This window comes from Brassica napus, chromosome C2 (genome assembly GCF_020379485.1).
Source record: "Brassica napus cultivar Da-Ae chromosome C2, Da-Ae, whole genome shotgun sequence".
Classification (NCBI taxonomy): domain Eukaryota; kingdom Viridiplantae; phylum Streptophyta; class Magnoliopsida; order Brassicales; family Brassicaceae; genus Brassica; species Brassica napus.
In genome coordinates, this window is record NC_063445.1 from 2,333,271 (window position 1) to 2,351,811 (window position 18,541).

The following is an 18,541-nucleotide window of genomic DNA, read 5'->3' on the forward strand; positions in this document are numbered from 1 at the left end:
AACGAACCATATATCATCATATCACCTCATATGTATGTGGAGCACCTCGCAAATTAATATGTTACTTTGTGGAAATAATACAGAACATGCAATTGTCAACTTGGACTAACTTGTAAGTTGTAACCAACCAAACAATACCAACTACACATTTAACTAACCACTCTAATTTTTTTCTTTCTTTCTTATCATTCAATTTTTTTTTTTTTCGTTTTGTTTTAAAGAACAACTGTACGAAAGAAGAACTATGAAAATAAAAACTATGAATACTTTTCGTAGCTTAATCATTTCACTTCTTGTTGCCTTCGAATAATCCCCAAGAACCTTAATGGAGAAACCCTAGTCTCATGCTCCGAGATCGTCTGCAACTTCGGTGACCATATGTGTTCTCTCGTTCCCACAAGCTGATCATACTGCTTCTTTAGCTCGGGAGAATTACAAAGCTCACTGCTCTCACCACAATCTATTATCGCCTCTCCTTTGCTGCACATGTTTCTGTTTTTACATATAAGACTCATGATAAAAACAGGAGAAACTTTTATCAAAACCTTCCCGTTTACTCCCTTAGAATACTCGAACGGTGGTGGACTCGACGGGGCGGTGAAATTCAACGTTGGTTGATTAGTAGACGGAACTTTTTCACCATTATTAGAGTTGAAGATGGAGAGACACGAAGTGGTTAAGATTTTATAAGCGAAACGTTCTATCGGTAAAACGAAATAGGTTTGACCTGGGAGTAGATAGTCGTCCATGGCTAGAGCTGGAACGGGACGGCCGATGAAGAATGAATCTGCATGGCACACGATTTGATCGGGAAACTCGAACATGATTTCTCCGGCGACGTGTTTCTTTGAGTCACATAGGGTTTTGGTGGATCCTTGCTCAAAGAAAACTAGCGTGACTATTGCTTGGCGTCTACGGAGGATAGGGATACAAGAATTGATGAGACATTTTGCCATTTTTTTTGCAGAGAAATAGAGAGATTTGTATTCAAGCTGGAAAGTTATGACTTGTCGTGGAATGATTTATAGAGAGGTAGGGATTAGTCTTTATGTTCTTTGTGTTTTGTTTGTAGTTAAAAAGGTAACCCACTTGAAGGAGAGTTGACTTTGGAAGTGGTCAAACACTCCAAGATTTGCTTCTACATATGATTTTATCATGTCGGTTCTTTAATCCTCTCGGCTTTGAATATTTGATCCTCCTCCTCTCTCTTTGTTTGAGGCTATATTATAATTCCATAGATGAATCTTTTTTCACATTTTTTTTTGTTTTAATTGCATTTTATAATGTTTTAATTCGAAATACACAGAAACTGGTATTAAATATTATATTAATTTGTTTGAATATCTTGTACTCTCATTACAGCACGTTGATCTCGTGTCTTATTTCATGACGACTGTACCGAAGGGAGTAATTATACAATGGTCCAGATACGTAGTCCCTTATCTCTGTTCATATTGCCCATAATCATTAAACATATCCAAATTATGGTTTAGTGTACATTTAACCTTTTCGAAATATCATGCTTCACATGTCGCCTTTGTATTTCACTTTAAAAGAAAACAACTTGAACGAGCGACGGTTAACTTATGTTTCACAAGGGTCCAAATTATTGAAACTTTATACATCATTTTATCATATTTTAATGCCTAGTTGGGCTTTGCTGGGAAGGATTAGAAGAAGAGAACCCAATCTCTACATAAAAACTTGTAGTAAAATGATGCTCTTAGGATTAACTTATCACAGTTTGAGACTTATGCACGATTTTTACTATTTAAAAAAATTCTGGATTGTATTTAGACATGTCAATCTAAAATGTACATCGAAAATTCCTTACTAGTGCATTTGTATCAGCTAGATTGCATTACTCGGATGCAATGAGTATCTCTATATCACTGCTTCTAATAATTTTGGTTCTAAAACGAAAGACATATATAAATCATCTTCTTTGTGTGTTTTAAAAAACACACTATACATCTATATTGTACTCTATATTTGAAGAGAATATGCCAATAACCAGAGGATTGCATGCGTTTTAGCGTCTCTAATAAACATGTGAAAAGCACATGATAGCGATTGAAATGCACATGATAGGGCATACAAAGGTCAGTCATCCTACGTGAGCTCGAACAGCCAATTCAAACGTATTAAACCGCAGGGACAATCCAAAAGCCCCAAACCAATTACAAATCGGGTATTTTATCCAGATAACTTTTTTGGTAAAAGTGTTTAGTTGACATTTGAAAGTAGATAAACATTAAATAGAAACAAGTGCGAAACCTTCCCTTTACGTATCCTTCCCTCTAATAGAAAGCCACCTGCGTTGACAATAAAATGACATTTTTCGACCCAAAAAAAATAAATTGACATTTTATTCGCAATGGAGAAAATTTAAAGGGGCAATCATTATTCAAAGAATTACGAGATACATGGCCTGCGTTAAGTTAAAACACTACTTTCAGACACCAAGGCTGCAACTTGATTTCCGTTTCATGAAATGGAATAATCACTTCTATATAAAAATTTGGCTGCAACTAGATTGTTCTTTTTTGAAAAGAATGATATGGAATAACTTAGTCCAATAATTCTATAATTGATTTCACAATTTAAATTGAATATAATAGAATACTCATTCAATCAATTTCATAACCATTCTAAAAAAATACAAAGAAAAGCATCCAAACCATTTCTTTATAATTTTGATTTTGAATGAACATAATGAATATATTCAATTTTTATACTGATTCCATTAATTTCATTCCATCTACTTTATCCCCTTGATTCTATGAAATTGAATATTCAATTAATTTAAAAAGAACTAAAAATGCAAATAAAAATATTCCACAACAATTATGATAGAAACAAATGAAGTGAATCTTTTTCATTTTTCTATTTCATTCCGTTTTTCTTATTACATTTCTCTTCATTCTATTTAGGTTTACTATTATAGCCCAAATTCTATAGGGCATCGTTACATAAATACAAACTTATAGTGAAGTAATATGTACAACTTCATAACATTGTATGTTAAGGGTTCAAAACCCAGTTTAATATATTTTGTAATTTTATTCCTTTTTATGGGATAACAATTAATCTTAATTATTCTTTAAAGGCAATCCAATACATAGAACTGGCCTGGGAGATAAGTCGTTTTATTTAATATATCTTCTCATGCTGAACAAAAAATAATAAACCAGATCATCTTCTCATTTCGGAAGACCATCAACCGAAGCCATAAAGTATTCAAAGGTTACGACGAATTAAGTTAATATGATAGAGCATGAACATCCCAAGTTTCTTATTTAGGTTTTTAACGACGAATTAGTTACGTGTGGGTCTCACAAAAATTTTAAAAACCAATCTCCAAAATCACCAAATATAGATCGGTATTTGGAAAGTTTTCGCACTGTTTGCAGGCTCCACCGACACGTGGCAGCCCGCGATTGGTTTATTTTTTAATTTTCTTTTTTTTTTAGAAAAAAAAAATTTCTTAAGGACCCTTACCATGATCATGGTCTTACTTTGTGGAAATAAATACAAAACATGCAATTGTCAACTTGGACTAACTTGTAACCAACCAAACAATGCCAACCGCACATTTAACTAACCACACTAATTTTTTTTTTTTTTGCTAACCGAGTATCCTGGCCCTACCGAGGTGGTCCAGACTAGAGACCGAAGTGAGCAAGGACGCTGCTAGGGCGTCACCATGTGGCTCACCGTGTAACGGTCTTCGGTCTCGGGTGCTGCAGCCCACATGTAAATTCTGCAGTGGCCAAGGCTCGAACGCAGGGAACGGGCACTCCAGCTGGAGCTCCTATACCACTAGACCAAAGCAACTTGGTTTCCTCTTTCAATTTTTGTTTTTTTTTTTGTTCTAAAGAACAACTACGAAAGAAGAACGTACGAATACTTTTCGTAGCTTTTTTTTTTGTCAAACAAATTCCATCTATAAGTTCAAAAATCGAAAGTTTTTTTTTTTTTTTTTTCATTTCCAAAAGAACCCAAAAGGGAAAGTTTACATCATTTTTCTACAGCATAATCGAAAACACAAAATATGGTGAAACTCATGTGAAGCAGAAATTTATGGCAGTGTCTTTGTTAGTCTTGATAGTCTTTCACGCTTGATAGTCTTTCACGCTTGAAGCTGATCGAACCATCTGGAGATAAAAGATTCCTGAGTACGAGATCGAACTTGATAAGATAGAGAGTTTTCCTTATCCATTCCCAACAGCTTCGCCCTGATTTGAACATGAATCTCTTTTACAATTTGGGTGGCCGGTTTGTTCACACCCGAGTGTAAACGTGAGTTCCTCTCTCTCCAAATGAAATAAATCGCCCCCTGAAAAACCAACTTCAAGATAGCTCTAACCCGAGGTCTTACTGTGACATTTAACAACCAGTGAACAATTTGTTGTAAGGTAGATGGGTAAGCCATTCGAACCCTCGCCAGCAACAAATTCCAGACTGCAGTCGAGAATTGACAATCAAAGAACAGATGGTTTGCCGTCTCTGCCGCATGACCACAGAGAAGACATTCTGCTGGAACCTAGAGACCCCATGATCTTAACCTGTCCCTTGTTAGCATTCTGCCTTTTAGCAGGAGCCAAGCCATAAAAGAATGTTTTGGGATTTTTTGACTGAACCAGACTTCCTTATATCATGAAACCAACGGCGGTGGGGGATTCAATGAAGTCCAAAGCTTTGAAGTTGAGAAGACTGACGGAGGATCATCAGGGGAGTTTCTCCATATATAATAGTCATTTTCAGGTGAATTTATGTCTGGAATCTGAGTGGGTAAGGACTGTAAAAGCCTTCTCAAAATTGGGTTCCTACTGCGAGACTCTCTCCATGCGCCCAAGGAGACGGCCTCAGAAACAGAGCTGTCAATTGGAATACCCGAGACCTGAGGGCCTAGAGATCCGACGATGTCAATGAGCGACCCCAATTCCGTCCAATTATCATGCAAAAAGGACGCAAAGACGCCTGAATTAACGTGACAAAGGATGCGAGGCTTTGCCAAATGCCTTAGCTTCACAAGGCGCCTCCAAATCCAACTACCCACATGCGTGAAGTCAGCGGTCCAAAAAATTCTCCCTGCTAATAATCATTTCACTTCTTGTTGCCTTCGAATAATCCCCAAGAACCTTAATGGAGAGACCCTAATCTCATGCTCGGAGATCGTCTGCAACTTCGGTGACCATATGTGTTCTCTCGTTCCCACAAGCTGATCATACTGCTTCTTTAGCTCGGGAGAATTACAAAGCTCACTGCTCTCACCACAATCTATTATCGCCTCTCCTTTGCTGCACATGTTTCTGTTTTTACATATAAGACTCATGATAAAAACAGGAGAAACTTTTATCAAAACCTTCCCGTTTACTCCCTTAGAATACTCGAACGGTGGTGGACTCGACGGGGCGGTGAAATTCAACGTTGGTTGACTAGTAGACGGAACTTTTTCACCATTATTAGAGTTGAAGATGGAGAGACACGAAGTGGTTAAGATTTTATAAGCGAAACGTTCGATCGGTAAAACGAAATAGGTTTGACCTGGGAGTAGATAGTCGTCCATGGCTAGAGCTGGAACGGGACGGCCGATGAAGAATGAATCTGCATGGCACACGATTTGATCGGGAAACTCGAACATGATTTCTCCGGCGACGTGTTTCTTTGAGTCACATAGGGTTTTGGTGGATCCTTGCTCAAAGAAAACTAGCGTGACTATTGCTTGGCGTCTACGGAGGATAGGGATACAAGAATTGATGAGACATTTTGCCATTTTTTTTTTGCAGAGAAATAGAGAGATTTGTATTCAAGCTGGAAAGTTATGACTTGTCGTGGAATGATTTATAGAGAGGTAGGGATTAGTCTTTATGTTCTTTGTGTTTTGTTTGTAGTTAAAAAGGTAACCCACTTGAAGGAGAGTTGACTTTGGAAGTGGTCAAACACTCCAAGATTTGCTTCTACATATGATTTTATCATGTCGGTTCTTTAATCCTCTCGGCTTTGAATATTTGATCCTCCTCCTCTCTCTTTGTTTGAGGCTATATTATAATTCCATAGATGAATCTTTTTCACATTTTTTTTTGTTTTAATTGCATTTTATAATGTTTTAATTCGAAATACACAGAAACTGGTATTAAATATTATATTAATTTGTTTGAATATCTTGTACTCTCATTACAGCACGTTGATCTCGTGTCTTATTTCATGACGACTGTACCGAAGGGAGTAATTATACAATGGTCCAGATACGTAGTCCCTTATCTCTGTTCATATTGCCCATAATCATTAAACATATCCAAATTATGGTTTAGTGTACATTTAACCTTTTCGAAATCTCATGCTTCACATGTCGCCTTTGTATTTCACTTTAAAAGAAAACAACTTGAACGAGCGACGGTTAACTTATGTTTCACAAGGGTCCAAATTATTGAAACTTTATACATCATTTTATCATGTTTTCATACCAAATTTTACCCCCCGCCCAAAATATAGTTTCAAACTAGAGATCCCATCATTACAAGAAAACACGCCGAATTCCGACGGAGGTTCCGACGGACTTCAATGTCGTCGGACGTTTGTGACGGATTGCCGACCAATTTCCGACGAAAACCAAAACTTTGAAGTCGTCGGAATTCCGTCGGAAATCCCTCGCAATATACCGACGACCAAGGGTTTCATTGAAGTTTGGAAATATCGTCGGTAATTCGTCGGAATATACCGACGAATTACAGACGACATGTGTTTCTAAAAAATTTCAATCATAAAAAATTTCAATCATAGTATTAGATCGCAACCGTTCAAATATAACAACTCATTAAAATATTTATGTATGCATATCATTGTTTTCATAACATCTCATCTTAACACTCATATACTTATACAATCATATTCAAATAATCTTACCCTACAAAAAATGTTGTTGTGTAAAATCGTGTTATAAAAACATTTTTATTGTTAAATCTTTATGCAAATACTATATATATTATCAAAGATTTGGATTTTGCATTTAGAAACTTGTAATCAACACCCTAAACACTAAGTCGTCGGAATTCCGTCGGAAAAGGTGTCAGTATTCCGTCGGAATATACTGACGGACACATTCCGTCGGAATTCCAATTTGTCCGGGAGAACCAAACCGCGTGAAAATTTTTGCGAATCGCCAATTGGTATATTTTTAATTATACCGACGGAATACTGACGAACCCGTGTCCGTCGGAAACGTCAGATATAATAACCCTTTTTCTTCCTTCTTCTTTATTTCCGCCTCTCTCTCTTAAGCTTCCTCTTCCGCGATTTCTCTCTCTCTCACGGCGATTCCGGCCATTCTCGAGCTCCCATCACCGGCGAATCCTCTTCTCACCCTCATATCTCTTCCCCAAACCCCAAATCATGTAAGAATCGTCTCAAACCTTGTTTTATCTCAATTGTTTAGGGTTTTGGAAGTTAGATCTCGGATTTTAGGTTGTTTGATTGAAAATTTTAGGATTGAATGGATAGTTTAGGATATATAAGTTAGGATTGTTGTTTTAGTTATTTTTGGAATTTTTTTCTTTGTTAAAATTCAAAACGTTTTACTATTTTTAAAACATTTTTTGATTTTTAAAAACGTTTTTCAAGTTTCCAGTAATAAACTATGTATAGTAAAACGTTTTTAAATTTTTTTAAAAATATTTAACAACATTTTTCTATATTTATAATTTTTTTATATTTTTGTATACATATATATATATAAAAATCATGTATAATAAATTTTTTAATTTTTTTTATAATTTTTTATAAGTTTCCAGTAATAAACCATGTATAATAAAACGTTTTTAAAATTTTTTAAAAATATTTAACAACATTTTTCTATATTTATAAATTTTTTATAATTGTGTATACATATATATACATATAAATCATGTATAATAAAAAAATTTAAATTTTTTATAATTTTTTATAAGTTTCCAGTAATAAACTATGTATAAATGTAAGTTTCCAGTAATTTTTTCTATTTTTTAAAAAACGTTTATAAAATCTTTTGTAAATATATAAATGTAAACATTAAAAATAGAAAAAATTAGAAAAGATTTTTGATGTATTAATTTTTTTTTAGGTCTGAGGATGCACCCCGCCCCGTTGCCCATCTTCGACGTAGTTCGGTGAGCAGTTCCCGTGCATCGGGATCGTCTCACGAACAAAACTCGGTTTCCGCATATATTCCCGCTCCAGCTCCCGCTCCAGCTCCCGCTCCAGCTCTCGCTCCAGCTCCCGCTCCAGCTCCCGCTCCAGCTCCCGCTCCAGCTCCCGCTCCAGCTCCCGCTCCAGCTCCCGCTGCCCCTCCCATTGCTGCTCAACATGATCCGGGGGTCATGCCAGTTGAACTATTGGTTCAACAACCAGGTCGAGAGCATCTCCCGGTTCGCCAACCCAACCCACGACGAGGACATAGCACTTGGTTAGTATTTTTTTTATTTGTAGCATTATGTTTTTTTTCATTAATTAACGTGCTAACTTGTATTTTTTTAAAGGTTCACCAAGTCGAGAAATGACATTAGCAGGAGCATCAACCAGATGATGTACTCCATGCTCCGTTTTGGATATTCAAAGTGGAGTGTGATCCCTTCCGACGAACGAGGGTTGTGGTTTCGTCAGTTTACGGTAGTAACTCTTCATTTTTTAAAGTATTTATATTTTTTTAAATATATTCACTTATTAAATTATGTTTGTTTTGTAGCAAGAGTTCAACTGGCACTCCGATCTCACGGAAACAGTCCGTAAGAAATTCAACGAAAAGGCCATGGACTCTTATACGAAGCAGATAAACGCGTGGAAGACAGTTTGGCAGAAGAACAAGAGGCCACGGTTCATCAACGGGACGGTGTGGCAGCAGTTGATAGCTCATTGGGAGAAGGAAGAAACTGCAGAGACGTCTGCTAGGAACTCCAAGAACCGGAAGAGCGATCGTGGCGGGAAAGGTATGTATGTGCACACCTCGGCGCTTGCTCTATGTCTACTAAGGAGGATGAACTTGTAAGTTTTTTATTATTATTTATCTTTATATTTTTTAAATAAATATTTAATATATTCCTTGGCTAATAATGACGGCTTTTTTAGATCGAAGCAAATGACGGTAATCTCGTTGATCGTCTCCAACTCATTAAGGTGGCTCACACTAACAAGAAGACGGGTCAAATTCAGGACCTCGTGATCAAAGGTGTCGTTGATTTGGTGGAAGCTGAAATAGTATCTCAATCTCAGCCTCTCTCTGATGACGGCGATTCTACGAGAGCTTCAACCAACTTGTCTCTATTGCAAATAAATGAGATGGTTGAAAAAGTAATTTTTTTATTAATATAATTTTTTTATAATGTCGATTACTAACTTGTCCCTATTTACTAACTTTAAATATTTTTGTAGGCGGTTCCTAAAAGGAAAGGAGGCCGTTTAGTTGGGTTGGTCCACCGTGCTTCTTCGTATCCAGCATCTTCTTCGCAAGCTCCGTATGCCGATCTCATGATTCTCGAGGAACTACATGACAAAGATGAACGGATTGGGGCATTGGAGGAGCAGAACACCACTATCCTTTCTGAGAATGCCACTATCCGTTCGGAGAATGCCACTATCCTTGCTGAGTTGGCATCCCAGAAGAAGTTCAACACCGAGATAATGCAGAAGCTAGATCGTTTGATGTCTTCGAGTTCTTAGTTTTTTTCTGCTTTTTAAAACTTTATGAATGTTTTTTTTTCTATTTCGGTTTGTATGAATTTTAAACTTTTTGAATGTTTTTTTTCTATTTCGGTTTGTATGAATTTAAATTCTATAATATTATTAGTTTTAAATTTCATATTTTATTTATTTATTAATTAATTTTGATTTTATTTATTTATTAATTAATTTTTAATATAAAAAATATAAAAATGCAAAATTAATTTGTTTTTAAAATTGATATATTTCGACGAATTGTGGGCGTCGGAATATACCGACGGACTATGATTCGTCGAAAAATACCGACGGAGAGGATTCCTCGAAAAATACCGACGAACCATTGTCCGTCGGTATATTCCGACGAACCATAGTCCGTGGGTAATTTCCGAGGACTACGTTCGTCGGAATAGTCCGAGGAACGTTCTCCGTCGGTATATAGTTTTTCCGATGAACTCTGGTCTCGTGTGTCCGCATCGGAATATCGTCGGAATTTCGTCAGAATGACGTTTCTCGGTATTCGTCAGAAAGTCGTCGGAAGGTCTGACGAAATTCCGACGAATACTTTTTTTCCGACAAAAAGATACCGACGGACTGGTTCGTCAGAAATTCGTCGGAATCGGTCTATTCCGACGAATTTCTGACGATTTCGGCCATCAGAATCCCCCTGTTTTCTTGTAGTGCATATTTGATTAAATGGAGAAACGGTGAAAGGCTTTATCTTGGTTCTTAAATTTAGTTTAATCTAATTTTTAATTAGTTTATAGCTTTCAAACAGACAATTTTTAAAGAGAAATTTGGACACATATACATGAGCATCAAATAATAATATATATACATTTAGACCTAAAAAGTATTAATATACACTAGAATAGATATTCTTTTTTATTTTTATTTTTTAAAAAATTATCTTATATAAATGGTAATATATATTTATAAAATTGATATGTATTAAATAATTGTTTAATATATTTCTAAACCCATAAATTTATAATCTATTGTGAATAATTTTATTTTATTTTTTGATCCGTCAATTATTTCACCCATATTTTTAAAATATAACTCGTGTGTTGGTGTAAATGTATTTTTTATGAATAAAAAATTAGGGTAAAATAAAAATGCTGTCTATGTTTATATTTGATTTATACGATTAAATAATCGAATATATATATTATTTATAATTTTGTGTGTTTTATATTATGTATTTTTTATAACATTTTTTATGTTTTTTGACATAATTAATATACCATAATAAAAAATAACCAGTCTGTATAATGAAAATTTTGTTATAATTTTTAGTATTGATTAAGTGTAATTTATTATTTAGCTTGATTATAAGAAGTATTCCTTAAATAAGTAGGACATAATCTGTTTATTTCATTTTAGGAAAATTCGTTCATTAAACTATAAAAGACAAGAATAGTAAAAAGTAGATAAATTTATTAGTTCAGTAGCATTAAGATGTAAATAAATTTAAAAACTAAAAATTAATTTATAAGTGTACTTTCTATTTTGTTTTAATAAAATAGATGCGTCAAAATCTATAAACGGGCAAATATAAAAAAATCATTAAACGGGCCTTCAACCGGAAGGATGATGTAGGCTAACGTGTCCAAAATAACTATAGCTTAATGACACGGGCCTTATTCACGCCGATTTTGTTTCAGAAGATATACACATAAACCCCATTAATACAGATACACACACACACAGGTTGGTGCTGTTTTTCTTTAAATATTTGTTAAAATTCTCTAGTTTATATTAGTAAAAGTTTTCTTATAAAAATAAAATATCCACAACACTTCAATTTGTATTTGGGTCACTATCTGAAGATATACAAATTGAACTAAAACGTTGAAATTCAACTACTGACTAACACAAATTCTTACTAATTTTTTTTCTCAAAATTTATATAATCTATAATCTATAATCTATAATGTAAATAGTATGAGTTAAGTCTTCTTAACACAAGTTAAATGATTGACTTAGACCCTTAAGCAAAAAAAAAAAAAAAAAAAAGAAAGGAAGCGAAAAAAAGAAGAAGAGTGATTTGTTTCTCTCCTTTTGCTTTCTCTCCATCCCTCTAAAGTGCGTAACAGAAGAAGAAGAAGAAGAAGATCATCGTCTTCTCTAGATTCTACACTTCCTCTCTCGCGTCTTGCAGCACCTACAAGAGCTCCGATTCCTCTTGCTTGGACGGCGTCTATCACTCGAGCTGTTTCGATTGCTTCTCCGTTAATCAGAGGGAAGCAAACGGTTTCGGGAGCTGCTTCTTCCGAGAGCCGACGATCATCGAGATGAACCCCGTGAATGTGTAGATTAGTCTTCAGAATCTCAGCAAATTGGAGATTTCAGCTTGTGTATGTCGAGAAACGGGAGGATGGCGTCGGATCTTAGCAGAGCTGTTCCCGTCGAGAGAGATATCGAGCAGGTTGTTTGTTTTATCTCCTTCCTCCATTTCGATTCTTGCTATATAGCTCTTAGGTTAGAGACGAGTGTTTGTTGCTGCTGCCTAGGCGAATCCTTCCGCAGATACACCTATCTTCGATTTCATATGAATTGTAGCTTAATCCTCGACTCGTATTTGTACTTAACGCAGCTTGATTCAAGCTATTTGTACTTAACGCAGCTTAATCCTCGACTCGTGTTTGTGGAATCAGCTTGGAGTTTTATGAGATTCATTTATCATATGGAGCTAGAGTTGTTGAATGTCTTTTATATTTATTGTTATTTGCTGAGATGAAGTCTCTGTTGCAAAAGATTCACCTATTTTTTTTTGCTTATGGATTTATATGCTATTTGACTGACTCAGGCAATCATTGCTCTGAAGAAGGGAGCTTACTTGCTAAAGTATGGAAGAAGAGGGAAGCCTAAGTTCTGCCCTTTTCGCCTTTCAAATGTAAGCAGTTTTCGGTTTTATTTACTTAAATCTATCGCCAGCAGTGCTCTACGGTGATATGCTTTTTTTTTTTTTTTTCATAACTTAACTTACATGTAGCTCATTGTTTGGTGTTTTAAGAGATAGTTTGCCTGTGAATTTCAGGATGAAACTGTTTTGATATGGTTCTCCGGAAAGGAGGAGAAACATCTGAAGCTAAGCCATGTTTCTAGGATCATATCTGGACAACGCACTGTAAGCTGAGAGCCGTGTTTCGTTCTTTCCCTCTCTCTTTATGGTCTTTTATGCAACTTTCCATGTGCCTCACCTATCTTTTACGTCGATCTTATTCTGATATCATTTGTGGCTCTCTTGTAGCCTATTTTTCAAAGGTATCCTCGTCCCGAGAAGGAATATCAGTCTTTTTCACTAATATACAGCGAGAGGTCTTTGGATGTGGTGAGATTTTTCTTAAACCATTTAGTCATTTACTTTTTTTTTTCCGCTTCTGATATAAAACAATCACTCTGTCATCCGAAATGTCACTGTGGTTTTCAAGGTTAGTTAATATGGTGGTAGGATTTTTTTTTGGTAGATCTGCAAGGATAAAGATGAGGCTGAGGTGTGGTTTAGTGGTCTTAAAGCCTTGATTTCGCGTTGCCATCAAAGAAATAGGAGGACTGAATCAAGAAGTGATGGGACACCGTCTGAAGCTAACAGCCCAAGGACATATACCCGGAGAAGCTCTCCTTTGCACTCTCCATTTAGCAGCAATGACAGTTTGCAGAAGGTTCTAGAAAAAGTTTTCCGTGTACACACTTTTGTGCATTTCAACACTAAAGACGTCTTCATTTATCTTTCAGGATGGTTCTGATCACCTTCGCATTCACAGTCCATTTGAGAGCCCGCCTAAGCTGGACAAGGCATTGTCGGACATGGCATTATATGCAGTTCCTCCAAAAAGATTTTATCCCTCAGATTCTGGAACTATTTCAGTTCATTCTGGAGGCTCAGATAGTATGCATGGACATATGAGGGGTACGGGCATGGATGCTTTTAGAGTTAGTATGTCAAGTGCTGTTAGTTCCTCGAGCCACGGCTCTGGTCACGATGATGGAGATGCGTTAGGAGAGGTTTTCATCTGGGGAGAAGGCATAGGAGAAGGTGTTTTGGGTGGTGGAAACCGTCGAGTTGGAAGTTCGTTAGACATAAAAATGGATTCCTTATTGCCAAAAGCCGTAGAATCTACAATAGTACTTGACGTCCAAAATATTGCTTGTGGTGGACAGCATGCTGTCCTTGTGACAAAACAAGGAGAGAGTTTTTCTTGGGGAGAGGAGTCTGAAGGTAGGCTTGGCCATGGTGTTGACTCCAATATTCAAAATCCAAAGCTAATCGATGCACTTAACACCACAAATATTGAGCTTGTAGCTTGTGGAGAGTTCCATAGCTGCGCAGTTACTCTATCGGGGGATTTGTATACCTGGGGAAAAGGAGATTTTGGTGTTCTTGGACATGGAAATGAAGTCAGTCACTGGGTCCCTAAAAGGGTTAACTTTCTACTGGAAGGGATACATGTATCATCCATCGCTTGTGGACCTTATCACACAGCAGTTGTGACCTCTGCTGGGCAGTTGTTTACTTTCGGTGATGGGACCTTTGGTGTTTTGGGCCACGGGGACAGGAAAAGTGTTTTCACACCTCGGGAGGTTGACTCTTTGAAAGGTCTTCGCACTGTCCGGGCAGCCTGTGGTGTATGGCACACAGCAGCAGTTGTGGAAGTCATGGTTGGGTGCTCGAGCTCGAGTAATTGCTCTTCTGGGAAGCTCTTCACATGGGGTGATGGCGATAAGTGTCGTCTTGGTCATGGCAATAAAGAACCAAAACTTGTGCCTACCTGTGTTGCTGCTCTTGTTGAACCCAATTTTTGTCAAGTGGCATGTGGGCACAGTTTAACGGTTGCACTGACAACATCAGGCGAAGTCTATACTATGGGCAGTCCTGTCTATGGTCAGCTGGGAAACTCACATGCAGATGGAAAAGTCCCAAACCGTGTCGAAGGTAAACTTCACAAGAGTTCTGTCGAAGAGATTGCCTGCGGTGCTTATCATGTTGCAGTCTTAACTGCGAAGACAGAGGTTTACACCTGGGGAAAGGGATCAAATGGTAGACTAGGTCATGGGGATGTAGATGATAGAAACTCCCCTACATTGGTAGAGTCGCTTAAGGATAAACAGGTGAAAAGTATTGCCTGTGGCACTAACTTCACAGCAGCTGTCTGCATTCACAGATGGGCATCAGGGATGGATCAGTCCATGTGTTCAGGTTGCCGTCAGCCCTTCAATTTCAAGAGAAAGAGACACAACTGCTATAACTGCGGACTAGTGTTTTGCCACTCGTGCACTAACAAAAAGTCGCTGAAGGCTTGTATGGCGCCGAACCCGAACAAACCATATCGAGTGTGTGACAAGTGCTTTAACAAATTGAAAAAGACCATGGAAACTGATTCATCTTCGCATTCTTCTCTGAGTAGAAGAGGAAGCATTAACCAGGGATCAGATCCCATATACAAAGACGACAAGTTGGATTCTAGATCCGACGGACAGTTGGCTAGATTTTCACTGATGGACTCCATGAAACAAGTGGACAATCGACATAAGAAGAACAAGAAATACGAATTCAATATTAGCCGTGTCTCGCCAAGTAGAAGCTCTCAACGGGGTGCGCTTAACATAGTCAAAACTTTCAATCCGGTATTTGGAGCTTCAAAAAAGTTCTTCTCAGCTTCTGTTCCTGGTTCTCGAATTGTGTCTCGGGCAACTTCTCCAGTATCAAAACGTCCCAGTCCACCTCGTTCAACAACACCAACTCCCACTCTTTCAGGACTAACCACACCAAGAATTGTGGTGGATGATACTAAGAGAACCAGTGATAATCTCAGCCAAGAGGTTGTTAAGCTAAGATCTCAAGTAAGCTTCCTCTCGACCATCTTTTGTTTTTTTTCTGGATCTTAATATGTTAATGAGATCATGCTATTTGAAGCGTACTTGGCTGCCACTAATTTTAATTACTGCCTCAGTTTCTCTTTATGTTCTTTGCTAACAAGTAGATGATCAGGTTGAAAGTCTTACAAGGAAGGCCCAATTCCAAGAAGTTGAGCTGGAAAGAACAGCCAAGCAGCTCAAAGAGGCGTTGGCAATCGCTAGCGAAGAAACCACAAGATGCAAAGCAGCAAAAGAAGTGATCAAATCACTTACCGCTCAAGTAAAATTTCAAAACTCAAATATAAAGAGTGGTTTATGCAATCACTAATTATTTCTTATGACTGATTATAAGCATCAACGAAACTATGCAGCTAAAAGACATGGCTGAAAGATTACCCGTTGGCTCAGCTCCAGCTCGAGCTATAAAGTCTCCTTCGTCTCTTAATTCATTTTGTTCCAGCCCTGGTCGCATTGACCCTTTTAATATCTTAAACCGACCAAACAGTCAAGAGTCCGAGCCAAATGGATTAAATACCCCAATGTTTTCTAATGGGACCATTACACCTGTGTTTGGTAACGGTGAAGCAACGAATGAAGCACAGAACGAGAAGGAATGGGTTGAACAAGACGAGCCTGGTGTCTACATCACTCTAACAGCCTTAGCCGGAGGTGCTAGAGACCTCAAACGTGTCCGTTTCAGGTAACAATCACAATCTTATTTGCGCCTAAAAAAGAAACAGTCAGTTATTTTGCTTGACCGTTTTGTTTTGGATAACAGCCGAAAAAAGTTTAGTGAGAAACAAGCGGAACAGTGGTGGGCAGATAACAGAGGGAGAGTTTATGAACAATACAATGTACGAATCGTTGACAAATCCAGTGAGGAAATGCCTCGCTGAAACTCTTTAACCACTTCTCTTATTTTTCTTCCACGCCCGAGTCAGGTGAGTGCAGGAATCTCGGGATATAACAACAGGTTTATAACATATATATAGAGAGAAAATTAGATGTTTTTAAAGTGTTGACGTGCTTCTTACGTTGTAGTTTTGGGGGATTTGTGTGGATTTTGTTGTGAGAAGGTTTGTATATTCTTTGTGAAGAGAAGAGTATTTGTAAGACAGATTGATTATAAGGATCAACGTGGCAAAGCAGTGACTGGTTCAAGTGTTTGATGCAATCACACATAAATAAAGGATTCAGATTGAAAAGAGGACATGAAGTTGAGGGCATAGAGCAAAGCAGTGACTGGTTCAAGTGGCTTTTCTTCTAGCCTTGCTAGGACATGTAGGAATCTAGAGTTCATACTGAAATTAAAACCTGATAAGAGTAGCATTTCTTCTAATTTCTGCTGAAGTAATACTAAAGTTTCTGTATGTATGATCAGTAGTGTTTTTATGTATTCATAGTAAACTAGAATTACAGTCATTTGTTTTTAACAATTCTTCCAGCCATCAAATCAAAGAACAGGAATCATGCGCATATGTACGGTTTCTTCTTCTTTCTCTCCACCTCAGCGTAGTAAGGCTGCGGCAATACCAGCAACAACCCCAACAGCAGTACATCAGCAATTCCAACGACCAATAACACCATCTGCTTACAAAAAAAAAAAATGTAAATGGTGATTTTATGGATGAGCACAAGAGTTCCATCAGTGGTTGTTTACCTTTCACAATACGGTCCTCTATAGCCGTCTTTAGCGTCTGAGCCTGTCCCCACTCTGGTTCGACCTAAAAAGCATCCATGAATACATCACAACAATAAAAAATTCTTGACTATCCATATGGATAAGATGATCAAACCTCCAAACACCGTTCTATACATTCCCTTCCCGCTTCTTGAAAAAGTCGCGCTTCGATAGTAAGCAAGAGCAACGAGATATAGCTTCTCCCTCTATAGATTCATTGGACTCGTATCACTAACCACCGAAGCTGCAAAGCAAAGCAAAAACATATTGCTGTGATCAGGACCATATCTAAAATTTCGAAGGCTATATAGACAACATTTCTTAAGAACTTAATTTTTTTTTTTTTTTTTAAAAAAGATTTTAATACCTTCAAGCATTGAGATCCCACGCTGTATATCAGCAGGCGTCTTTGAATGAACAAGAGCCCATGAAAGACGCATGATGCATTCCTTTTTAAGCCCTTCGTCTTGGCCTTTCTGAGCCTCTGCAAGCTCTTTCTTTCACATCATCTCCTGAGAATGAATGGAAAAAACGCCTTACAAGTTAAACACTACAAAAAAATCTGTAAAACATTCGTGATGTAGAGGTTGTCTATGCGTGGATTTTGACCAGCGAACAACAAAGGCGAGAATCATATAAAGTTACCGAGATGATGTCGGTGTCGCACAAGGGGAACCACATCGGCGGAGCCAGAGGCAGCGCCGGAGAAGAAGCCGGAGACGAATCGAAAACTTTCCTATCGTCGCGTCCATTTCTTGTCGCAGCTGCAAGAGTTTCTCCCCGACCAGAATAAAGTTATGCCTTAAATTTGAGTTTTTTTTATTTTTAAAAGTTATGCCTTAACACTAATTAAGGGTTATTTTTTTTCTTTAACTTTTTGCCAGCTTGTATCATCAAACTTTGACTTTATATTTAAGGTTTAAATCTTTTTTTTTTATATTTAAGGTTTAAATCTACTATTACCTTATTTTCAAACAAAAAATATCTACTATTACCTTTTATTTTTTCTTTAACTTTAGTTTATTATATTATAAAAATATATTAAAATAGTATATAGATAACACTGCACCCAGTAGTTTTATTTGTATATAACAATTCATATAATACCATTTCGAATCAATTTATAAAATTTACAATTGATTAACTAATGGTATTTTTAAAAACAATAGCATAGATATTAATAAATATTTTTCTATGAGAGTAGAAACTCATACATTTTGATGTATACAATCATTGTTTAGTTTTTCATATTGTTTTAAATCTTTTTTTTTTCATTAACTTTTTTTATCAACTTTTTCAAAAACATCT

General features: G+C 36.9%; 3 protein-coding genes and 1 pseudogene across 3 annotated transcripts; 1 reads left to right on the plus strand and 3 right to left on the minus strand.

The window, feature by feature from the left end:
- Nucleotides 1–281: 281 nt before the first annotated feature.
- LOC106379227 lies at nucleotides 282–4,441 on the minus strand. The gene has a single exon (XM_048746845.1). The coding sequence runs from the start codon at nucleotides 954–956 to the stop codon at nucleotides 282–284; it is 675 nt and encodes a 224-aa protein (XP_048602802.1). The 5' UTR covers nucleotides 957–4,441.
- A 148-nt stretch (nucleotides 4,442–4,589) lies between these two features.
- Nucleotides 4,590–6,013, minus strand: LOC106377812. Its single transcript, XM_048746846.1, has one exon. The coding sequence runs from the start codon at nucleotides 5,777–5,779 to the stop codon at nucleotides 5,105–5,107; it is 675 nt and encodes a 224-aa protein (XP_048602803.1). The 5' UTR covers nucleotides 5,780–6,013; the 3' UTR covers nucleotides 4,590–5,104.
- Nucleotides 6,014–11,704: 5,691 nt separating this feature from the next.
- Nucleotides 11,705–16,719, plus strand: LOC106380801 (PH, RCC1 and FYVE domains-containing protein 1). Its single transcript, XM_013820630.3, has 9 exons — nucleotides 11,705–12,121; nucleotides 12,503–12,589; nucleotides 12,734–12,823; nucleotides 12,947–13,027; nucleotides 13,164–13,358; nucleotides 13,432–15,537; nucleotides 15,686–15,832; nucleotides 15,924–16,252; nucleotides 16,331–16,719. Exons 1-9 carry the CDS (start codon nucleotides 12,053–12,055, stop codon nucleotides 16,446–16,448), a joined length of 3,222 nt encoding a protein of 1,073 aa, XP_013676084.2. The 5' UTR covers nucleotides 11,705–12,052; the 3' UTR covers nucleotides 16,449–16,719.
- A 340-nt stretch (nucleotides 16,720–17,059) lies between these two features.
- On the minus strand, nucleotides 17,060–17,985 carry LOC125581431 (annotated as a pseudogene).
- Nucleotides 17,986–18,541: the final 556 nt, after the last annotated feature.